The sequence below is a fragment of the Pyxicephalus adspersus genome, chromosome 5, assembly GCF_032062135.1.
Source record: "Pyxicephalus adspersus chromosome 5, UCB_Pads_2.0, whole genome shotgun sequence".
Taxonomy (NCBI): Eukaryota; Metazoa; Chordata; class Amphibia; order Anura; family Pyxicephalidae; genus Pyxicephalus; species Pyxicephalus adspersus.
The window spans coordinates 20,975,069-21,000,904 of NC_092862.1; the positions used below are offsets into that span (position 1 = coordinate 20,975,069).

Below are 25,836 nucleotides of genomic sequence, written 5' to 3' on the forward strand. Positions count from 1 at the left end.
AGTGACCTCTATAATGCAAATCATTACCAACTGCTGTGTTTGAAGGCTCAGGACCAGAATCACCAACCCCTCAGTGCCTCAGGTAGTCAGCATAACTACCCATAAAACTTTTAAAGCAGCTTCTCTAAACCCCTTTACCCTTGAACAAGCCCTCTTATTTTTAGGTTTTTCAATCAGTTGGAAAAATGTTTGCTTTGGTTGCCAATGGGAAGAATTCAACCTGTACTGACAGCTAAAAAAAAGTTCCTATTACAGTTCCCACAGGAGCAAGTGCCCTCTTCTATGTCACCCACCTTGCACTACTCTGCATCCAGCTGCAGCTCTGCAGGAATCACCTTTACTTGTTACTTCCTGTTCTGAATCATATAACTTCCTGAGAGTTTCCCTTTTACCCCAGAGGTATAAAATATTCTGCAGATGTGCTCCATCTGCTGGCAGGAGTGTTAACACCATCTGAGTTGCCTCTGCTCCAGCACTCCCTCTGGTGGCGGGTTTTGTTACTTGCTGGCCTAATGATCTTTATGTGTCATATGACCTCCCCTATATAAGGAAGTGACTGGCAACAGGATGTTGAATGAACATGAAGATCTTCCAGGCTCTGTTTACAGGTTCCCATTTGTATTATCTGATCTTGACGCTTATGTTTATAAACCCGTTCTCTGACCTAATTGCAATCGCTGCCTGTCCTACTCTGACCTTGGCTTGTCTGACTTGTCTGCTCTTGTATTGGTCCCACCCAGTCAGCAGTTATCAGCCCCCCATTTATGGGGGCTCCAACTTAGGTGCTAAATCATCCCCTGCGGGGTGCACTGGTGAAGCCCTGTGATTCTCCCTGTGATTACCATGACCTTAGTTTCATGCAGCTGTCTTTGCCAAGTGGTATTGGCCTCAGAACTATGCAGGCATCATCTTGAAGAACCTTGGAGGGATGTGGAAGAAACCCATACAAACATGGGAAAAACATTTAAACTGAATTAAAAATGTGTTCTGTCTGACATCTGGACCTGGCACCCTGACGTTGCAAAGTGAGGGTGCTAGACACTGAGCTGTCTATCAGTATTATCATTTTATCTACAGTTTGCTAGTTTATGGAGATAAAAAAAATCCTAGAAGGTTCAATTGCACAATTCTGCAGATGACTCCTAGATTGTAAGCTCTTTTGTGCAGGGTCCTCGCCTCCTCCTGTGTCATTGTTTGTATCTGTCTGTCATTTGCAACCCCTATTTAATGTACAGCGCTGCGTAATATGTTGGCGCTATATAAATAAAGTTTAATAAGGACTTGAACAAGCACAACACCCCCTGGGATCCAGAGGGCCAGAAATCAGAACTAATCAGAACTGAAAGTAAGGAAGGATAAAAAATAATACATTTAGATAGAGAACTCATTTACAAAAAAGTGGAAATCAATATCAAACGGCAATCATCAATCTGTCCTGTAGCCTGCTGGTTATGCTAATTACAGTCAAACAAGTGATTCAGTGAAACTGAGATATATAAATGCAGAAGTGAGAAAAGGGTCTGTGTTACCTGTAATGCCAATCAGATTCTGTCAATTACTCAAAGGATAAAATAAAATGACATTGTGTCTTTCTTGTCTTATTATGCTTATTTAATATTCTTTAAAGGGTCAGCCAACTCAAATCTAAACCTTGGAAACATAGTGGTATCATATATATTTATTGAAGATAGCCAAGGTGAGATATGTGTGTGAGACAACTCCTTCTAGGGTATGGCACATAACGGGGCTTTCGTGTTACCTTGTAGCCAGCTGGAAGCCTTTTAGAAAGCATTAAGCTGTAAAAATAGGACAAAATACAGAACTTGCATCCTAGCACTGTTTACTAGCTACACATATAGCCTTACCCGCCATATGCACTGGGCTTACTAGTGGTGGGCAAGCTTTAACACCATGCCCGGTGGGTATGTTTCAAACAGCATTCAAAGAGACCCTGTCAATACTCCACGCAATACATTATCACTTTTAAAAAACACACCTTTGCTCCTTTTGGAAAATAATTTATTATTGATCAATTGCATAAAATTATAGTGAACTATTTGCATTCTGATAGAATACACAGAATTTATACTACTCAATCAATTGCACATTAGTTACAAAAGGTGTGCATTACCAGAAATAAATTTCCAATTAGGAGCTGACATTAACATCAAAAAACAGATTGAATCTGAACAAACTAAAGTTGATGTACTGAACCTAATTTCTGAACTAGAATAAGCATGTAGCCAGTTGTAAGTCAGTCAATTCATTTTAGAGTCGGGAGGATTACTTCTGACCAACATATATTTCAAAGGGTAAACACGTCAGATGATTCTCGGCCGATACGAGCTGTCTGGCTCATCTTGGGGGAGAATCTGATGTGTACAGAGGTCATCTCATGTCGTTCATGTATCTGTCCATGAACGACAAAAGGTGAATGTCCGCAATGGAAGTGAAGAGAGGGTAGTGCAGCGCAGGGTACCACTTGCTCGTTATCCACCCTCCCCTCTCCATAGAACGAAACAGCGCTGTATGTACAGCGCTTATTCTTTCACCTTTCAGTCATTTGCCACTGGAAACGATCCTGAAAGATTATTTCCAACAACAATAATTGAGACGGTATACATAGCCCTAGGCCTCCATCAGACATGCTGTACACAACCGGGGGTACTGTATGCTTACTCTCCAAACTGCTCCAATTCAACCTAATAGGAGTGCAGAAGAATCATTTATACATTTGCATTGCAGCGCTGTATACTGGATGCAATATGTTGCATTTGACCACCCTTCCATTGAATTGCATGGGGTTGTGTTCCAATTGCAGTGAGCTGCGGTTGAATGCAGTTGCAGTTTGCAGTTGTGTTGTTGCTAGAGTACTGAAATGACTGCACTGCAACCATACTAAACTACACAACAATGCATTTGTCAAATGTGTGATTGACTCTAAAATCTGCTCCGATGTGCACATAAAGGCACCCAAGTTGCTTTAGACTTCATATCTGAAAGAGTCTTTATTCTCCCTGCTGTTATCATCTGTTATTTTCCATCACAACTGCAGAATGAATGAAAATCATTTCTCTCTAGTAGAAGGCTATTAGGCCTGAGCCATGGTAACTCCATTATAGAGATCTGACCAACAAAGCCTCCAATTGACACAAGAAACTAAAATGCTTCAAATAACAAGAATCTATCCATGACCAGAATATCATGTTACTGTAGACTGAACTTTTTATACATCACACATATTTTGAATTTTATGGCTTTATATATTGTTTCTTACCCCTCTATTTCATCTTCTGTGTTGTAGAAAACCTGTTGGAGAAACAAAAGTACACAATTATAAAACATTGCATATATTTCCATTGCTTTAGGTGGCTCAGACATTATGGATCAGACAATTATCCTAATTTAGATATAAACCAGAATGTAATAAACATTGATAAAATGCCATCCTGATCCTCGTCACAACAATAGTAACTTGATTAGCATGTAACAGAAGGGTTTTTTTTTCTGCAGAGATGGATGGAATCAAACAAAGGGGATGTTGGTAGGGGGGTCGTTACATAGAGAGATCGTTCTAGTAGCTGACAATGATATTGCTTTTATTTTGCAGCCATAATCCTGTCGCATAAATTACAGAGGTAATACACTTTATTGCAGAGCGACGACTGTGGTTTCCTATAATTACTTTTATTGATTTCACTTAGATGTTTAATATTATCTTATAAATCTAAACACCCAGGATGCAAGAACAAACAAGAGCTAATTCGTAATGTACAAATTCACCTTGTGACCCCAGAAAATTAAAAAAAAGAACTTATATGTGCATTAAGGGTCTATACAATAATTCTTGACCCGAAGCTTTTTATATGTGAAGTGATTTCAAGGTTTTTAAAGAGGAACCTCCGGTCCTGTGGCCATCACCTCAGTTTAACTATTAAAGAACTTCAATAATCTGTTTTTAAATCCTCTCTGATCTGATCTAATGGGCTTGAGGCTTACCAAAAAATATTCTTCAGTCCTACCTGAATGTAATGCAAACTTCCCGCGGCTGCAGACCTAACTAAAGTCAGGAAATGTACTAAAATATAATGTATTATAATAATTAACATTGTAATACAATTAATAATAACTAAATAGCATGCCATCTATGTGACTTGGTCAGCAGTGTTCTCATTGGGATAATTCACAATCTTTTCTAAAATACAGTTGTTATGGTTATCTGCCTCTCCTGCTGGTGGCGCCGAATACCTGGTTATGATTAACTTCCACTGGTCACCAGCAGATGGCCACATTCAGGAAGAACTCATTGTGCAAACAGCTGGGTAAGGGTTACCTATGTAAGGGTTTGACCTTCCTTGTGTCCTTGCCAGATCTCATGTGTTATTTGGCCTGATCCCTGCTGTGTTCTCTGGCCTTGTATTTTCTTATTTCTTGTTGATATTGGCACCATTCTTAAAATAAGCTTCAATTCACCTAAAAGTGATCTTGTATCAGTTACTGCCATTTGTGACCACTCATAGCACTGCTTGTGCAGTTCATAATGATAGTCCACCAACATAAAGTATTTTGCTGGATTGCATGAATGAACATGGCATTGACCATGTAATGCTGCATTTAAAGCTTTTAAAAAAGCTCCATGCATTTTTTTTATTCTTGCATACAGGGGGCATGTTAAAATTACTTGAGAGTGTTTGTTATTGTCTGTGACCCTTTTGGGAGATATCTCCTAATTTCCTCTTCGGTTATTTGGACGGGAACTAGGTAGCTTCCCAACAAGACAGGTAAGAAAATTGTAGCACTTGGTGTTTTGTAGGTAGGGAAGGTTTTTCCAGTTCACTTTCTGTGCAGCAGCAGGAAAAAAACTGGGTCTAAGCCTTAACAAAAAGAAAACATTTTAGCTGAACTTTTTGAGCGCACTGAGCAAAATGTTCATGTCTATATATAACCCACCATCTGGGCATTTGTAGGTGTGTAATGTTTGAGAATGTTTTCCAGTTTACTTCCTGTGCAGTAAAATTCAGAAAGGAATCCCAGATAGCATGAAATATCTGGTTCTAGCCCTTACCTAAAACATTCCATTTTATCCGGAGATTTTGTGGGCAATGGGCACAGGCATTGTCTGCATATAGTCCATATACACAGTGTCTGCACATAGTCCACCTTAAGGGTATTTATCCTTACCCAGGCAAATTGTCCTTTTGACTTCCCATCCATCAAAGGTGGACTGTTTATTTCTTTTACTTAACCACCCAAATTGTTATTTTGAAAGGCAGATGGTTTTGTTGAGTAGAAAAGTGCCAAGTGCAATGGTCATATGAAATGAGCAGTGACCCATATAACCCAGAAATAACCATCACATTTCCAAAGAGATGACTTTTGGTTGATATGGGTATTATTACATCACACATCATCAGTGTTCCCTGCAGCGTTTTACTGAATGATCCATTACGATAACCATGTAAGAATGGAAATGGTATCTCAGAAGCAGGCAGACTCTTTCATTATTCTCCATTCATCCAGCATGGAAATCCAATATTTGGAGCTGATCAGACAATCACCCCAGGCTCTATCTTATCAGTGAAGATAAACTGAATGTCAGACAAAATCTCACTGATTCTATACAATGCCACTGTTTTGGACTATCCCTATAGTTGTTCTCATTCCATATAGGAAGAAATTGCATCATTTAATGTACACAATATTGTGTGTTATGGTAAAGTGTGTTGCATTAGGCCAAAATATTCATTTAAATGGGCGCACCAATGATTCATGTTAACGTATTGCTGTGCGTTATGCTACAACATAGGTCAATTTACAAGGGAACCAAAGCACAACAAGGAACATAACATGCATTACTGTAATCAGTGGTGTTAATGGGCCCTTGATCATGTGAATATTCCAGTTTCATTTGGTTTGTCCCACTGTGTGTCAAAAAAAAAATTGGAACAGAAGTAATCTTTCATTAGATGCAAATCTGTCCCAGCTACAGTGTGGGTGACAACTGGCTTTATACCTGAGATATTAGTAATGTTGTTACTGTACATGCAGATTTTTTATTGAGTAAGAAATACCTGTCCAGTTCTTTGTAAATTTCCAAAATGAACGTCAGGAATGAAGAGGACAGGCTGGGAGTCCAGGTCAGACATGGTTTTGAAGAAAGTGATGTCACTCTTTTTCTGAAGAGGTAGTGATGACATTTTTGCATCGGGTGCTAGAAGGGAAAAAAAAAAACTTCTGTAAAACAAATAAAACTCTTCTTTTTGTTTGATTTTTCTGATAGTTAAAAATAACACTGATAGAAAGTTCAAAAAGTTCTTAACCCTAAATTTCATATGAAGAAGGTAAAGGCTCTCCATAAATGAGAGTATGAACTTACATTGGGGTGCCATTCAAAATGAAAGGCACCCCAACCTTTCACACCACATATTGTGTGTTACGACAAAGGTGTGAAGCCGTCCTTAAGGTCTCAGGTAGCATCACGTCCAACTTTTGCTCTCTATGCGTACTGGAAACTTTCTTGTAGATCTCCAAGTAATGATGGAAATTAAAGCTCATGGGGCAGGTAACACTGATTGACTTTCCGGGGACATATACAGAATATTGATCAGATGTATTAAAAGTCATTAAAAAGACTCACAACTATTTGTGCATGGTGTTTGTGCTGATGATGTTTGTGTTTTGCCTTTTTTTCTGTTCTGTTTTCTTTCTTCATCCCGGATTTTTCTCTCCGCTCCCTAAAAATAAAAAAAATCATAATAATGAAAAATTATATGTATGTGTGTAATATATAACGATAAAAATTTGAAAACTGTGTTACTAGGTTTTTTCTCAATTTGCAAGAAGTAATGCGAAATAACATAATCTGTGTGTAACTGTCTGGTGTTATAGATAAGCAGTATGACAAATGATAACCAGCTTGTATTGCAAAATTCACAAAAAAATCCTCTTTAAATTGCCCACTGAACATTTGATTTCCTATATTTTTTTACCTGACTCTTAAGCTGCGTACACACCTGCAATTTTTCTCGTTGGAAAGGATCTTTCACGATCCTTTCCAACGAGAAAAGACTGCACGATGCATGAACGATGCTGTACATACAGCACCGTTCATGCTCTATGGAGAGGGGAGGGGGAGAGCGACGGAGCGGCACCCTGCTGCGCGCTCTCCCCTTCCCTTTCATTAGGATCGGTCGTCGTCCATCGTCCATGGATCCGCCAGGACGGTCGTCGGACGATGGACGACGACCGACTGTACACACGGCAGATTTTCGCCCGATAATTGGCCGATACCGATTATCGGGCGAGAAAAATTTGCCGTGTGTACGCAGCTTTACTGATCCTTTTGCTCAACCTTATCTGAATTGCATTCTGATTGGCAGGGGTGTAGTTGGGTGGGCACGGGTGGGAACGTCCTCACCCTTTTCGGGAATGGGCACATGTGCCCACTCCTATTTTGCAAAGAACTCTGGCTGGTCTGCCCCCCACGGGGTCAGGATATGGACCCCGCTGGGGGGTGGCATACTGGCCAGAGCCACAGACCATGTCTCCCCTGTATGAAATTAAAGACTCAAGGTGGTGGGCAGGTTGTTTCTCTCAAAACAACCTCGGGCTCAGACTTGCGATGGGAGAGTGGGCAGGTTCTGGTATCATGGTGTCACTCTAGGGGAAATTTCTTCCCCTTTAAGTGAAACATAGGAAGGGGTGTAGTGTGGCGGGCACATTTACATAGCAATGATGTGCATGTGTGCTCGCCATGAATAGTACCGTGCTCCCCCTTTTTTTTTTACCACTACACCCCTGCTGATTGGGTTTTAGAAACAAACACAAGATCACTAGGCCAGTTAGTCATTTTGGGGGGAAGTAGAGTGTTTTTAAAGTTTATGTATCGACAGAACATATTTAACATTTTTGGATAAATTAAAAAGCCCCATTCTGGGCTGGTGGTAAATTTAACACCTACCCACACTACATGGTTAAATGTGTCTTTAGCAAGGGTGAAATAGAATAGGTACAAATACTTTATTTTTTGCTTCATGAGCAGCAGCAATTCTCCTCCATTGTCCAGAGGAAGACCTACGGGGTACATTTAATAGCACCCTGAACGGTCATTTTTTTACTTATGTGAGGAGATTTTCCTTTACTTCCTATTTGTAGAAAAATCTCCACAAAGTTAGGGGAATTACTTTTTTATCTCTTTCTATTACTTTCTGCCTTGATGGTTGTCAGGATGAATATTGAGAATAAATATCCCTTGCAGGAACACAAATAGTAAACAGATATCCATGATAACCACTGAATGTAAAAGCTTAATTTTTCTAAGCAGCAAAATAAAACCCCAGGTCGTGACCTCCTTGGCCTAAGCTAACATTATATTTTTGCCACCTGAAACGAACATTGGTCTCAGGTAAGTATCTATTTGTACAGCTGCTGTTTCCAATTCGGTTTCCTTACCAATCTCTAGAACAACCAGTGCTTGTATATTGTACTGTCACTGGGAACAATCGCTAATTATATTTAGGTACAGCTGCTGTTTCCAATTGAGTTTCTTCGCTTCTCCATTGATCGCACACCACTCATTCATAGTACTGTCACTGGAAACAATCACTAATTATAATTAGGCATCTGTAGCAGGTTTAGTTGCAGACACATCATGGATATCATGTGAGTCCTGCCGAATCTTCACCCTTTTGTGTATTTGCCTGGGGCAGGGGTATCAAACTCAAATACACAGAGGGCCAAAATTAAAAATGTAGACAAAGTCGGGGGCAACCTTGAAATTTATTGAAAAATTTGAGGAAATGTTTCCTTCTCATTAGATATAAAACCTTTTCATTTTGAAACAAAGAGGTTTTGCTTCACATTCAATCTGGAACAAGCTTATAATAGAGAAGGAGGATTTTTTTAAAGAAAAATTCTTATGCCTCTATCTCTATTTGTAGCCTTCTGAATTAAATTTCAATGGTAACCTTTTTGCACAGGCTAACAATAATAATAACAATATTCTTCTATGAAAATCCAACTATTCAAGTCCATGCCTTGGAGTAGCAAGGAAAAGTACAGAGGGGGTGTGCTGGAAATGCCAGACGCAGCCAATGTGGAGCTAAATCTTATGAGTGGCCCGCCGCTGAAACTCTCTCTTCATTGAAATAGCGCAGCAGCTAAAATTCCTGTCATTATTTGCGTCTATAAAACAGTCCAATGCGGGGCCACGCATAGGCAGAGAGCCCGCTGGTCTAGAGTGATGCCGGGAAATGTAGCAGTGGGCACTATTTTAATGCAGCGCAGCCGCAGTTAATATTTAGGATTTTTTTGGGGGGCCAATAAAAAAGACGTTGGGGGGCAATTTGGCTCCCGGGGCCAGAGTTTGACAGCCCTGACCTAGGGTGTGAATTAACCTCTTTTCAGGCTCTTTTTCACTAAGCACAGGGCTCTGAGCAGTGGAGAATTTGACAGTGGCTCTTATACTTTCCTCTACTGTCCTCAACTGAAGTATATTCTATTTTTTTAAAAGAAAGATATAAGCTCATCATATGTTATTGTGATTATTAGATTCCTGACTTTACCTCTCTGATCCTCTAATAGTCTAACAAACAGGGATGTAATATACTAATAATGATTATTGATAACTAATAATATGCTGAAATACAATAGACTCTCTGCAGTCACTAGTGGTGTGAAATCCCAGTATTCTCCCGGTATGTGATTTAGGATACCTAGACCTGAAATCACATAAGGGAGGGTTTAATATTAATGTATGAATTTTAACTTTAGGTCTGCTTTACAGAAGACATGTGAAGGGTACTGTGCTTTCAGTATAAATATTCCATATTTACTCTTAGGGCGATCTTATTGCATTTAAGGTTTTCCTCAGTGACCTGTCAATGAAACCATTAGCCATTGATTGAACAGAATAATGCATTATCTTCTGCATAGTATGTCCATTGTCACCTTATCACAGAAGACCTTGATCTGGCAGTAGGCCCGATGGATTGGCTTGTTGCTGCGATTATTATAACTGTAGGTGTCAATCTGAATCATGAGTGGAAGACCTTTAACCCCTTTCTGAGAGGAGAAATCAGTACTGAGACAGTTGACTGTGATGAAAATCTGAAAAACAAAGCATAGAGAACTGTGAGCATTGTGACCGCAGCAATGCAAATAATGGAAGCTAAACATTACTTCTGCAATTAGAGTCAATCTAAAGCTGCGTACACACGTGCAATAATTATCGTTGGAAACGAATGATTGGCGACCAATCGGCCGATATTCTTTAACAAAAAAAGTGCAAAAAGAGTGTTTATACAGAAGGATATTGTTACAGTACATGTTTCAACCCAACTCTCCTACTTTGCATTATATGTGGGATTGAGCTTGTTGGATCCCATGGAGTCTGTTTATAAATGTTTATAAATGTTTTCACACAAGATTTACACAGCTTTAAAGCAAGATCACACATTTTCTAATTTGATTCTGATGTATGTAACTCCTAGGTGAAAGCTGTGTGAAATAATTATTAAGAAACCACTGGTTAGAAGATGAAACCCAAGGCTGGATAGCCAAATGTTGCACCCAACTGGCTCAAAGAAAGCCTTGTAAACAAAGCCAAAACATTGAAGGTCTATAAAATTATAAGTCAGGTCTACAATATTAAATAATAATATAAGGGGAGAGTAAGAGGGGGCTTTGCTGAAATGGTCAGGCTAATTTCAGACCTTTGGTTGATTGTAGTAATTTGTTGCAGGCTCAGCCATTCTCCCAACCGTTCCTGTTTAACTTAATGGGAGTGGTTGGGACCACTCTGTGCAGGTAGTTGCAGTGGATTTCAGCCATGGTTGCTGAAAGCAACACCTTTTGGTCAACTGCTTCCATTGACTTTGAACCGCCTTCAATTGTAGCTCACAGCAGTTGAAAAGCAGTTGCAGGTGCTGCTGGAGGACTAAAGGAGATCCATAAACTCTTCTGAAAACATTGAACCACAGTAAACTGCAGCCTCATTCCTGAATGTTTTCTACTTCATGACACAGAGGTTGAATGTAGTTCTGGTTGAACTGCGGTTGGCTCAACGAAACAGGTGCGACGGGTTAAGTCTGAAAGGACTCAAAGTAATTTGTCCTTACATGACACAGCAAAAGCTTCCCTTCCAGGTGGTAGGATTATGTGACTTATTCCCCCATTCCCGGTCATGTGGCAGTAATGGTGATTGGCCCAACATCATCACATTGGGGGAAAGGTGAAAGCGGTGTAAGCTCCAACTGTGATATACTCACTCACATGGACCAGTATCCCCATTTCTTGTCTGTTCTTCAGGAAGTTTTATGAGCATGCTAGTGACTCTATAAGTGTCGCCCAGGAGAAGAAAGACTCCTTATAAAATTATTGCAATGATAATGACTGTGGCGGGTGTTTTTAGTACTCCCTGCCAACTTTTACCATTAACACCACACCTTGACAACCCACTCCAAATGTTTTCTTGCAAGTCAGGATGCTGTGTGTACAATTAACTCTTATTATAATGGATTCAGCAGATTTATGACCATAGCACAATGTATAGCTCAGTAAACTTTACAGACGGGAGCATCAACAAGACCAGCCCGGGGAAATGTTATGTAATAAATTACATGGTAGTTATTCTACATGCAACAAACAATCCAGTCCTGGTGGCAAGGGGTTCTTCACGTTACTTCTTGACTGTATGCAATATCACAATTTTTAACAGACCACAAAAAAAAATTAGAGGGTATAAACTAATATTTATAATATAAAATATTACAATTGGAAACCAATGGCCACTTCCTTGATTTATTTAAATATACGTTTTGTTAAATATTGGTATAACATAAATACTGTAAAGTTATTCTATCATGTATTATCCAAATCCAGCAAGAAATTTCAATTATGTTTTACTTAGACTACTGCCAATATAACACATACATTTTTAATCTCTAATTTCTGTATTTACTAGCCAAAGATTCACTTTAAAAAATCATAAACTTAACAATTTATTAATTATCTATAATTATCTATAATTATATTTATTATTCAACACTATTTTTTTCAGTGCAATATTTAATGCCAGACTCTGGTTTATATTTCAGAATTACAGTACCAAATATATGTCATTTAATATTCACCAGGCCCAACATAATGCATGTATTGTTCAACAGATTACCATAACTGTCATGAAAACTGAAAATGCAAATCAGTATTTTATTTGGAATAGTTGAGATAAGTCAGTTGAAAGCATTCTCTTTGAAATGTAAAGTGTAGCTTTACGAGCAAGTGATGGGCTGGCCAGAAAGGATGCTTATTGCTTTTTTAAATTAAATTTACTTTGTTCGCACTTTTTTGAGATGTTGCTGTTTGTAGATACCTAAATTTGACCCATCATATGCATTATGAAGAATTTTTTTTCAGGAAAATTAATTTGTTTGAAAATTCACTGTAAAGTTTAATTTGGATTAAAGGGTTTGTAAACCCCAAATCTATTTTTCAGTCGGTTTAGCTACGTGCTGAAACAACATTTTTGTTAATAGATTGAAAAAGTCAGTAATCTGTACATTGTGCCGGATAAAGGACTTCCAGTTGCAGGCTGCCCCACAATTAGCGGCAGTTTTGTAAGCTTGCTATGTGCTTTTTTTTTTTTCACAGGACACTGCCTATAAACTCAATACAGCCCAACTGAAGGTACTTACTACAGGCAAAAAATGTAGAACAGATTCACAAAAAAGAATTCAGTTAAGAAAACTGTATACAGTGTGATTTGATGTTAAGTTTTCTGAAAAATAGATTTGCGATTTATATAGACTTTAATGTAGATGAGCTTGTTATAAAACCCCACAGATGTTTTATAAATGGCTGGTCAAGAATAAAAGCTAACCTTTCAAGTTACTATCATACCACATTCATCACTCAAATTTGTTTTTCATCTCTTCTATTAGAATTATTAAGATGAAATGCAACAATTTAATTACTCCCTCTCTCTCCTCACTACGGCTTGCACAGAAATGGTGTGAGCGCTGAGAAGGGCCAAGGCGCAGAGTCTAAGCAGTAACCAGGTCTTCTCCAGAGCCTCTGATGGTGAGAATGTTGCGCTGCTGGTTACTGCCAGTCTGTGGCCCTTGGACACACCAGGGTGGGCAAAATAAAACAGGGTACCAAATCACTAAGCAGAAGAGTAGTCAGGGAAGGCCGTAGTCAAGGCAGGTAGCAAGCAAGAGAGGTCAGGTCACAAGCCAAGGGTCTATACCAGGGATCCAGGAAACAGACACCAGTGACCCAGGGGCCACTGCGGGCACAGGGAACACAGGAGACACTGGAAGCAAGAGGAGGCACAGGTGACACAGGTATATCCACAAACAGAGACGAACAGAACAAGGGAATGGGCTGGAAACAACAGAATGGGCAACAAGGGGTTAACACAGGAGCAGGATAGAGGAAACACTGAATTAAACAACAAAACTAGGGGCTCGGCACTAGTGGAGACACGTTGCATGAACACGAGTGCGGTGTCTGAGCTAGCTAAATAGCCCAGGATGATTTAGAGGCTATTTTCCGATTGGCAAGCGGGAGGGCCGATACTGATTAAATTTGGAAGAGCAGGTGCCTGTGCTTTAGCAAGGGAGAGGTAAGTGTGACACCCCTATTGAGGGTGTCAATGACAGGAGTATGTGGTGGTAGGTCCCTCTGGATCTGGATTCCTTGGTGTAAAGTAGTCCTTTTGATATTTTTATAATCACAATATACAGCCATGGTATCATTTTCATTACAAAAGGCTCTACCTTTTATCAATAAAAAAACATCCATAGTACTGAGGATCGACTGTAATCTCTTGTGGGAGGTACCTACAAGGGCTAATATATCTCATGCTAGGTTCAGTTAGGGTGAGTCAGTAACCAGATTTACATCATTGAATGAGATAGATTAGTGAGGTATCCCTTCCTAAAAGCCTACATTGGGTTCCAGATTACCCTCCACACACATAGACTCCCTTTCCCTCCCTGAAGAACCCCATCCCACCCCAGATGTATTTCTGTTTTTACTAGATGTCTTTAGGTCAGTCATGGTATTACCAAGGTCCTCTTCCTTCTACAGAGTTGGATGGTCCTCACTGATGCTGGAAGTGATAAATAGTCATGTCTCTACATCATTTTAGGGTACATAAAAGTCATGGTGATGCCCCTTTGAAAGGTGAATTTGACCGCAGTTGTACAAAGTTCTCTATCTTCTGGGTTGAATGATTTTGGACATCATTCAACACACGAGATTATCATGTGGTGGAAAGGAATTACTGCAGAGAGGAGAATCGGAAAGGAATTGAGAATGTGCAGTCAGATCGGAAGCCTGTTTTTATTTACAGATAAATATTTCACCTGATCTCGTGCCTGTGCAGTGCAAGCTTGAGTGACGTAGGCAAAAGAAGAAAGAAGAAGATAGCGGCTCTCACCACAACAGGATTAAGAAAGAGTCCATGGTGGTGCGGGACCTAATCGAGGCGAGTTGTGGATATTAATGGTCAGCAAGAAATCCAGGCAACTTCATGCTTATGTCATTACAGGTTACCTTTAAAACTTTAAAATAAATTCCAGGTTTTCTTTAAAGGGATATATAAAGTTACACTTGTAAAAATATACATTTATTTAAAAGACACCTAAATAATACGCACTCTCATGGATTTTTAGTACATTTCAGTTTAGAACTTGAAAGCAAACTTTGGCTACCACCTTGCAATTTCCTATCCACAATAGGAAGATCCTAACATGTCTAAAGAAATGCACTTGACAAGATAAATTGAAAACAAACGGTTTTCATCTGTGCACCTTTATAAAAATAGAAATAGCTGGTGTATATTTTTAGAATTGATGATGTATCTTCTTGCCCTAATTCTATTTTTGAATTTTGGACTCAGACATGAAGGATCTCACTGAACACCCTCCATTCTGACCCATTGCCAGTCTCCCAAACACTTTCCAAAATCAATTCCAAAGAATTGTGATGACAACTGCGACCTGTACTGAATGAAGTGCCAGGCCTAATCAACTTTTATGTGGGTGGACAAATTCTGGCCTGATGCGGTTGTTCCCAAGAAATATAAATCTGAAAGCACCATCTAATGGCTGTAGGAACCTTGTGCACATTCAGGAGATTGCTGATTGAAAAATTACACTACAGGAGCTTCAATGTATAGCAGTGTAGGTCTGCAAGTATTGCTAATGTATTCTGAAGCCAGTGATTAATAAACGATTCTCTATAGGTGCCTATTTTTAAAGAAGTGGCAATCACTTAATATATAGCCACTTGTTTGATCTCCATTTTTCCAAACTGATCAACACTTTTATACCTTTATATATATAAGAAAGAGTGGTCGGTTTTTTTTTTTACAGTGACAATTAGTGTTTATCCATTCTATATTTACACTAAATTGGAGATCAGAAGCTCCATTCACTTCATTACTCCACTAACTCATGGAGTAACTAATCACCACTTTTTGTAGCTGTGATCGTGGTAGGAGACCAATGTAAGGTAAGAGACTGTGGCCCTGATTTATTAAAGTTCCCCAAGGCGTGAGAGAATACACTTTCATCAATGAAGCTGGGTAATCCAGCAAACCTGTAATGGATTTCCTAAAAGTCAAGCTATTTGTTAGCAAATGTTTTCAATCCTGGACCAGATCCATTCCAGATGTGCTGGATCACCCAGCTTCACTGATGAAAGTGTATTCTCTCCAGCTTTGGAGAACTTTAATAAATCAGGGCCTGTGAGAGAAACAAACACCCCGATCCTCACTACTGTCCATGGCATTCTCCATTTTATCTGGTGCTCTATTAGTTTGCAATCAGGCTGATCACCAGTTTATACATATAGTTATCTGGATGGAAAAATGCAAAAATGGAGTGAATTATAAGGAACTGTAGCAGTGAAATCTCTTCTGGAAAGCCCTTACAATAAAAGACTATAAATTAGAATGAAGCATGAGCTTTCATCACTTTGTAGAGATACACGCTGCTTCTAAGGAGAGTCCATGGTATTTTTAAGTATGTGTCACCAACTAAAATTATAATAGGAAAATTACAGAATCAGAGGTTATCTTTATATAAAACCACAAGTCCTGATCATCAGACCCAGAAATAAAGCTATCTGAGGTTACATATGACTCGTCAACCTACTAGAAGGTGTTGTTATATATCTATTTGTCTACTTCCACTCTTGTTAATTAATTTCATAATTCTCAGAGTATCATATTACTTCCAAGAAAAACACATAGCGACTGAAAGGAACAAATACAATAAGTTGTGCATCTGTGTTGGATAAACATAATCTTCTATGTTTATACAACAATAAAGCTGCATATCTGTGGCGAGGTGGGGAGCCTTCCAACCAAGACGAAACATGCTCAGTTTACTCATCGACTACAGAATATTTAATGATGAATATCCTCAGTGGAATACTCCTAACATGTTCCCATAAAGCACGTGGACATAGAACACCAAAAAAATACGTAAACAAAACCTCACTGTTTGGCATTTCTTTAATATATACCATTAGGACTCATTAGGATTAGGATTAGGATATATACATGGATTTGGATGTCTGTAACTTGTTCCTTGGGTCTACCTTTGTTAATAAACACTCTTGTAAGGTCTGCAACTGAAATGAACTCATGGTGCATTTATTTTTATTAGGAAATTGTACCAGAAACACATTTTTGGGCGTGTGTATTGAATTATGTGTTTTAGGGCTGTTCCTTTTTGTCTGTTCTAGGTGTGTAGTAACTTTTCTGCAGATTGGAGCATAAAAATTGGCCATAGTTGTGCTTTTATGCAATATACCAGGCAAATTGTAAACTATACTAAAATTAGACTGTGGAAAAGTATATAAATCATGCAAATGATGGCCTGGTTCCAGGAACATATGTGTTTCAGGTCTTTCTCTTTTGGTTGCCAGCTTCAAGGAGCTATTCAGTGATGTGGGTGCACTTGGTAAAAGAAAGGATTTCGCTTTTCAATACTAATACCTTTGACATTATTATTGTTATCCTGTATTTATATGGTGCACATTACGCAGCGCTTTACAAAGTCCATAGTAATGTTACTAGCTGTGCCTCAAAGGGGCTTGCAATCTAATGTCCTTACCATTTTCAAATCATTAATACAGTCTAAGTTTAATTTGGGGGGAAGCCAATTAACATAACTGTATGTGTTTGGAAAATCGGAGTACCCGGAGAAAACCCATGCAAACACACAGATAACGGCATGGCTGAGATTTGAACCTGGGACTGAAAAGGCCACCATGCTGATATCTAATAATTTATTATTATAATCACATTCTGCACTGACTTCTCCCTCTGACTCCAACAGTTCAGTCATAACATTAAGCTACTATTACAATTTTTAATATAATGCATGCGTAACGAAGAAGATTATGTAGCATATGCAAGGATTAATACATTTTTTATATGGGATTGGCATCAAAGTATGGCATCTTTCTTTTCAATAAAGATGTATCATGCAGTTTTGTATATCTTTAACACATATGCACTGTGCAATAAAACATGCATAATCATGTGTGTAAAATGCACACAAGTTATTTATAAAACACATTTCATACTGTGCATAAAAAATGCACACATTTCTACACAAGCATCAGTTTGAATAACCCATAAATAATTGATTATTAATGGCACTTTGTTGAGAAAATGACAATAAAGGTTAAGATTGTGTTCATTTGATGTCCATAGTGATCTACAAAGAGCCAATATATATGACTAAAGCCAGGGCTAAATTAAAAATGTTATGGGCCCTGAAAGAAAAGGTTGTTTATTAATAGTGTTGGTGTTCGAATTTGGGTTATCCTTATATTTGACCTGAAAATAGTGGTTCGAATTCGACTTTGCCAATTTGTGTTTAAATATATGTTTTAAAAAAAAAAAAGCGAACCCCAGATGAACTTTTAATGGAGTTTCTCCATTGAGAGTTCATCTGCAGTTCAGTTCCCATGGTCACCGGGCTGATAAGTACAGCCCGATGACCGTGGGAACTTTGCGGTCACAGCTGATTGGAGGAGACACGCGATTGCTTCCAATCAGCTGTGACTGCAGATGAACTGCTGTTCCGTATGTGTTCTTGGATAGAGATTTTCTATCCAAGAACACATACTACAGTTACGCTAGGGCTGCAAGAGCAATCAGGGGAGCGGACTTTATTGCTGTTCGAATTCGGCATTCGATCACCCGAAAAATATCAAATTATTAATGGCATGAAACTTTTCTGCTTGCAAATCTGTGTAGACTCGTGGGATTCTCTCAGTTTTAACCAGTTTTTCTCAACTAGGGCTCCAGAGATTGCTAGGGTTCCCTGAGCAATGAGCAATATGTGCTTGGGTCCTTAAGTGACACCAATGAGCTATCTGTAGGTTTGACATTCTTCCCGATGGAGTAATATAAGAGGCCATCTTGCCAATGACCACTAAGCCAATGAACTGTGATCTGTGGCTATAGTATTGATAGCAATGGTTCCTCTATGTAAAAAGGTTGCGATAGACTGGCCTTAACCCCTCTAATCATTTGTTAGCATTTGTAAATCATATGTAAGAGCATGTACAAGGCTCTTGAATTACCTGAAGCTTCTCATGCATTTTTATGTAATTCGGATCCAATCTACAAACCCAACACAGGAAATAAACAAACAATTTCTATATATCTATCATCCAGTTAGGTATGGAAACATTTGTTTACTAAAATTGTATTGACATAATAAGAGTAGATTTAAGGTTCTGGCCTTTCATCCAGAGCGTGTGACCAGCTACCTAGATCATAACAGTCTATTGAGAATTTATACAGACGTTTGCTTAGTTGTAACTGCCCCCTCCTGGGATTTAATGATCTACAATGTGATGAAGAGATAAGACGGAGGACCTGGGAATGCTCCATTATATCAAGTTTAAACCAGATGAAAGTTTTTACAACGTAAGGTTCACAGAATGTGCAGTGCGAATAAAGTTCAAGCTGAATCTCTCCACAGTATGACTGATCATTATTTAGGTTTTAAGAGAACGTTGGATACGAAAAAAAAAGAACACTACTACTGAAACAGCAAAGGATAACCACAGTGGACTGATGGAGAGAAAACTTACACACATGCAATAATTATCATTTGAAAACGATCAACGATTATTCCCGATTATTTTAAACGATCGTATTGTGCACATTTCTGTACATGCTGTAATGATACGATTGTTGAAATATAATCCACCAATAATGTACACACACTAGATAGGATCGTTTAAACAATGCAAAAAGTGACATGTACAGGAGAAAGTGTATCACAGAACAATACACGATCATTGAACGACCATACACACAATAGATTTCGTTCGTTTCCAGCGACTTTACTTGTTCAACAATGTCGTTGGCCAGTCGTTGTGCACTTTTTTGTTCACGATTATTGGCCAATCGGTCGTCAATTGTTCGTTTCCAGTGACAATTATTGCACATGTGTACGTAGCCTTAGACACACAATACATTATAAACGATCATCGCCCAATCAGATCCACCGGAACGGTCGTTCATTTCCAGCGAGACTCCTCGTTCATTGGTGTCATTGACCAGTCGTGCATTTTTTTTGTTATCAATTATCAAAGGATCTGTCGTGGATCGTTCGTTTCCATCGACAATTATTGCACGTGTGTAGGCAGCCTTCGATTTGCATGACATACAGCAAACAGACCAATGTTCCCCACTGAAGAGCTGTCACTTAATGTCTAGATAGAGCATAATAGAGTGGGATTCAATGGACCCCAAACATACCTCTAATGAAATTCTATGTCAATGTTTAGCTTTAATTTTTTTCATTTTTTATATTTTTCACATTTTAAAAAGGTTACTGCACTGTGTTAAAAAGGGGGCTAATACTAGATCTTTTGTGTGTTTGGGTACACTGCTTTAAGAAACCTCATTCATACTGATTGGCCTGGTAATAATGACACATTTTATTAGCTCAACACATACTGTATTTACAATACAATTGCTTTACAATTTTTAAGAACCGATCAGACTGTAAAAAATGACAATACAATAAAGCATGGAAAGGAAGGTTCATTGCATTGTTACCTTGGCTTCTTCATTCACATCCCAAGTGAAGGACACAGCATTATAAGCTATTTCTTCAATGTTTCCAATGGTGTTAAAACTCTCTTTGTAGTCAGCTAAAATTAAAATAAAACATTACGGTCAATGACAATGACACTATACATCATTGTAGACATTTGTGTTCAGATGCTGCACATAAAAAATGTCCCTTGGGTCATTTATTGAAGTAACAACTGATCTGGAAGCTCATTCTGACTTGGATCTGTTAATATTATGTTATATTATGAATAAGTGAGTTGCTATTTTACTACCTGCATGAGAAACCAAATTCAGCTGCTAGATAGGTCACTCCTTTATTACATTTTCTCTATCAGAGATACTGAACTAAAGTGCCACTTTTAGGCTTGTACGACCAGGCAGGTCAGAGACAGGAGATGTCCCTTCTGCAATAATGTAACTTACCTGCCTGATCACACCAGGTTTCTGGAAAAACAAGCTGAGCTATGGAGGTGCAGTGTCAACTTTAGTTGGTGGGTAATCTTGGCATATTAGGCTTCCGTGATGACGTATGGTTATGTCACCCTAGCACGACCAATCTAGATGACTGAAGATCATCCGGAAGAGGAAGAACAGAAGAAAGATGGCAGTGCCGGCAGTGGAACGCAGACAGGTCAGTTGGTAAGGTTTAGTCTCATTTTAAACCCTTGGGGCACGTCTATACAATTACCAGATGGAGATGATACCTTTTTTAGAGATGCCTTTGGAGATATTGGAAATACTCATTGAATCTTGTACAAACTAAGATTTAATGAGTCTGCAAACTCTTTAGACACATATACTAGTGCAGTCATTCACAACCAGGGTTCTTCCAAATGTTGCTAAGGGTTCCTCAAACTGTGGCTGACTAACCCCCCATTTGATAGAGCCTGCAAAGTTCTGGAACCAAAATCACTTGGTTAAGTCACCTGCATGACTTTATTGATGTTTTTAGTAATCTACCCACCACTGGTATTCTAGCAACCACTGCAAGGGAAGCATTCTATCCACTGGTCACCAATTCACCAATGGGGTTCCCCAAGACCTAAACAAAATGTAAAGGTTCCTCAGGGGTAAAAAGGCTAAGGAAGGCTGTAATAGTATGTAAGAATCCCTAAACTGAGACATTTGAATGTCCTCCTCAAATTTAAAGAAGCCAATAAAAAACCTAATAAGTCACTTAATAATTATTAAATAAGAAAATGTAATAACATAAACAAACCTAAAAAGCCAATAAAAGCAATAGACATTGTTCAGACAATTTGAAAATGCAAATGCATTGAAATAAAGTTGTTTGTATCTGCTGAAATCTGCACATGAGCTCTCACAGCAAACCAAACAACCAGAACAAATAGTTGTCTTGGCTTCACTCTGGCAGGTGAAGAAAGGAAGTTATAAGGAGTGCCGGCACATCAAAGCAGTTAATTCAGGGACTGGTAAAACTACATGGACCAAAAACAGTAAATGTTTTAACAGAGAAGGATGTTATTTAAAGCTTTAGTAAACTTTGTAAAAGTGTTCATAGACCCCCACATCCTAAGTTTATCCCAAACACACTAACCTGAGAAAATTATACCTTTGCAGAGTCAAAGTTCACTGAGCTAATTGAACAGCCTAAACATGTTTAGTAAATCAACTCCATTGTGGTAAAACAGAGAACTGGGAATGGTAACCATGGTCTGTTCCAAAACATTGTATAAAGGTGTGGTTCGGTAATGCAACTCTGACCCCTGACACACAGAGATATCTACTAAGTTTTATAGAACAAACCACATTGAACCTGAAAAATATAGTGATTTATAGTCTATTTGCTTATTTTCTTCAAGTTGAATGAGCCAAGTATTCCAACCAAGAAGAGAGGTAAAGAGGCTGCAATTCAGAAAAAATGATCATGGGCCCATTTCAATTTTCTTCTAAAGTTTGGCTTTTAAATTAGGCAATGTGGTATAACCCATGGGCTAAATGTGTATTGTGTAAAATAAATTGTGTGCTGATTGAGCTGGTGCAGAGTCAGTATGCTCAGCCAATATACCATGGCTATCCACTATACATGACATATACTGCAGATGATGAATACACTCAGATAATAAGTGATACATAAATATTTTAATGAGTTCTAAAATATTATGTTTGTTACATATGCACAAGTCTATCAGCCTTCTCAATCTTCTTGAAAACAGTTTGCATAACTTATCATGCACCTGGTTTTATTTTAGCAGGTGATGAAATAACTGCATCCCCTGCATGCACATTACCGTCAGTGTTTAATTCCAGTAATGCTAGATCTGAAAGATATAAACCTAAACAATAAAAAGAAAAGCTGATAATAATTACCAATATCCAGGACCCGTTGCTTTGCGGTGTGCTGCCGTGAGTGCCAGTACTTCCAGTATTTTAGTTGTTCATCGCGATTCTTGTCCTCACTGAACACAACCATTATTACACTCTGCAGAGATAATAATGGAAATAATAAATGGCTGATGACAAATAACAAGGACCAGAACCATGTACCAGAATGAGTTCTGCAATGACACATCACAAAAACCAATCAGTAAGGATTTCTTATTTTACATTCTAGTGTACATAACAGGAAATTATTTCTGTCACTCTGTGTATCTGGATGAGATATTATTCTGAATGGTTTATCAGCTTTCTGGGGAGGGTTTTTGGAACTTGTTTTTTATGCATCATAAATAGGAAACCTACAATCCATTATTACTGTTTTACTGCTTTCATTGCAAGGCTATACTGCTCATTTTGCAGCATAGGTGGCGGGACCATTTTCTACATATTTCAGACTTGGATACAAAGCAGATAGGCATTACATGTAATAGAAAGGTACAAAACGTTGTCATATAGCCCTTGGTGCATTGGATAAGCTTTTAAGGAGACTTGTTACAAAGAATGGGTAAGTGAAGTATTCTTAGCTGCAGAATGAAATGTTTTTAGGCTGTTACGTTTGTCCTGAAAAACACACCTTAAAAATCAGAAAGTAAGGTTTTGTGTTTTTGAAAAACATTAGAATGGTATTTTTATTATCTTTTCCCGATAGATTAGTACCGTTTTTTTTTTTTATTAATCCCTATAATGTTAAAAAATGCTATGGTGCTATGAGGCTGTGTGTTTGTCAGTGGGAATGCAGATTTCCTTAGTTTGCCATGGATGCTGGGAAGAAAAATGTGCACTGCATTGAAGATCTGAGACACAGAAACTAGGCAAACTAGAATATAACTTGTGGTGAGGATCCTGGAAAATATTCTTTGTGCACAGAAGAATGAATACTGGGAAGTGAGATATGTGCATCAGAGCGGATCAAGCTGCGATATCTAAAGCTAGTATCTATAGAAATAGCCTCAGGAGTGTAACTTAAACATCTGTAGCTGCCATTGTAACAGTAAAGAAAAACAAAAAGAAATTTAAGTAAACTTTCCACTAGAGATACAGCATTTGGACAAATTGGAGCAACAACCTCAAAAATGTTTTTTTCATTATTCAGTACTGATTGATTTATAATTTTATTCTGATTTTTATTTTCTTTTATGTGCCCTACTCCTGTCTATGTTTTCTTTTACAAATCCTTTGTTTCTCCACATTCAAAAGTCACCTGCTGTTCTCTGTGAAATGAACAGACTGTCTAAAGATCTTTCGGACATGTGGCAGACACAAATGTGGTAATGCATATTGTATGATCTTACCATAGGTTGTAAGGTAGGAGTGGAGAATGGGGGATGGGAATGAATGACAGCGTAACACAGGAAATAAATGTTGCTTGATCCCCCAACAAAATGTTTTAATATTCCTTATACTATTACCAGATATGAAATGGTGGTTAGAAGATCCAATTGCTAAACCACTGCTTTGCCAACATACTAAACCCTCATCCTTGTTTAAATTTAAATCTAAATCATTAATTTTTTTAAATAAATCCAAACTAATAAAGTCCATTCATTTTTTTTCAATCCATTTATAATAATTTTCTTTATTTAATTAATCCTATTTTACTGTATTGTATTTTTGTTTCAGCAAGGGAAATTATGTTTAGTATCCTATCACACCTGGATTTAGTGTAAAAAAAAATTTACAACTAAAAACTTTATATTTACTGTTGTTTATATTTTACAAGCTAGAACTATATATGTGCTGCTTCTGATCATTAGTCTTTCATTATGTTGATCTGGTGGTCATGGGGTCAAAAGCCAATTACCAAGTCTCTAGGTTGCAGATCTGAGATGTCAGCTGTGCAAATATAGTTTAAACCTTGAATTTTAATCTGTAGCTTTAGACTTTTATATCTGTGGGAAATTGTGGCCATTCTGCTAAAATAGCATTTGTGAAAACAACAACACGCTGGTGTTAGCTCTGGTTTTAATTAAACTAGATTCAAATTTGCTGCTATCATGGGTTTTGCAGTAAATGTGAAACGTTTGTAGGGTTAGAGTTCAGAAATAAAAACAATTTATAATGTAAGGAATAGCTACTTTTCTTGATCAGGTGAATCATAATTTGAAGGATAGCGTACCCAAGCCGCCTTTCTATAGAAGGGTGGGCTCACAGCAGCTATATTAATACATGGGACCTGACAATTCTTTATACTGTATATTTATTTATTTTTTCTGGTATTTCTACCTGTACCCCAAAGAAGTGCCATTTCCTACACATTTTGTTTGCTAATAACTTGATTATTTCCCATTATGGACAGAATTAAATACAAAGATTGAGATTGCAATGGAGTTTGCCACAAAATTTGCAAACTTTGAAGTTCAAGTTGAATTTATGAAGTTTACAAACCGATACCATGCAGATTTGTTCATCTCTATTCTCAGTCAACATTTTAGATCATCCCAAATATGTTCAGCAGGGTAGAGATGAGGCTTCTGTGCAGGCGACTTGAGTTCCTCTACACCAGGGGTGTCAAACTCAAATACACATTGGGCGAAAATTAAAAACTTAGACACAGTCGTGCGCCAAACTTAAAACTTAAATAGCACCGCTACTACAATTCCCTGTGTCAAGAAAACAGTCCAATGCGGGGCTTAATGTTATGAGTGGCTGGAACTCCCTCTTCACTGAAATAGCACCACTACTACAATTCCATGCATCTATAAAACAGAGTTTCCACGGAGCTAAGTTTGGCCATATACTTTAAGTAATATGGTTTTTATTGGATAAGTTTTTTTGAATAGTTTTTTTCCCTATATAAGTACATGAATGTCATCAGTCTAATGCGTAACCTTATCAATGTGGAATAATGTTAAAAATGTTGGGATACCTAAAAATAATATAAGTGATTATCAAAATGTCAAAGTTCCTACCCGGACTTTTGAGATGGGGTGCCTGAAACACTTATTGGCTCCAGTTTCACTCAATGTGACGGCATAAAACTGCCCTTTGTTCAAGTACGTCATTGGTCCCTCGCCTTGTTTTTGCCGTAGGGATTTTGTAGCTTCTAGAGTATACTGGAAGGTGCTGTGGGAAAAACAACAACGTATATATATAACCTCATCTGACAGCCACAATCTTAAACACATCTTTACATTTAACAAATTTTATGAGCCATGTCTCCTGAGAGAGCACTGACATTTCCCACAGTTCAATGCAACAGTAAAAAATATATATGCATGTGTATTACCTGGATGTTTGATCATACAAGAATTCCTCCGTCACAGAGGTGCTGCGGTACTTCTAAAACAAGGGGAAAGTAATGTCATAGTTAAATT

At 38.1% G+C, this 25,836-nt stretch overlaps 1 protein-coding gene across 1 annotated transcript in view; it reads right to left on the reverse strand.

Annotated features, from left to right (window-relative positions):
- GRHL2 (grainyhead like transcription factor 2) overlaps positions 1 to 25,836 on the reverse strand; it is a gene marked incomplete in the record, with an annotated part of 60,196 nt that overhangs the window by 9,963 nt on the left and 24,397 nt on the right. The window contains 8 exon segments of the mRNA XM_072410824.1: positions 3,278 to 3,309; positions 6,072 to 6,211; positions 6,638 to 6,734; positions 9,949 to 10,107; positions 20,105 to 20,199; positions 22,454 to 22,565; positions 25,432 to 25,585; positions 25,749 to 25,801. Of these exon segments, the coding sequence (XP_072266925.1) occupies positions 3,278 to 3,309; positions 6,072 to 6,211; positions 6,638 to 6,734; positions 9,949 to 10,107; positions 20,105 to 20,199; positions 22,454 to 22,565; positions 25,432 to 25,585; positions 25,749 to 25,801 (842 nt within the window).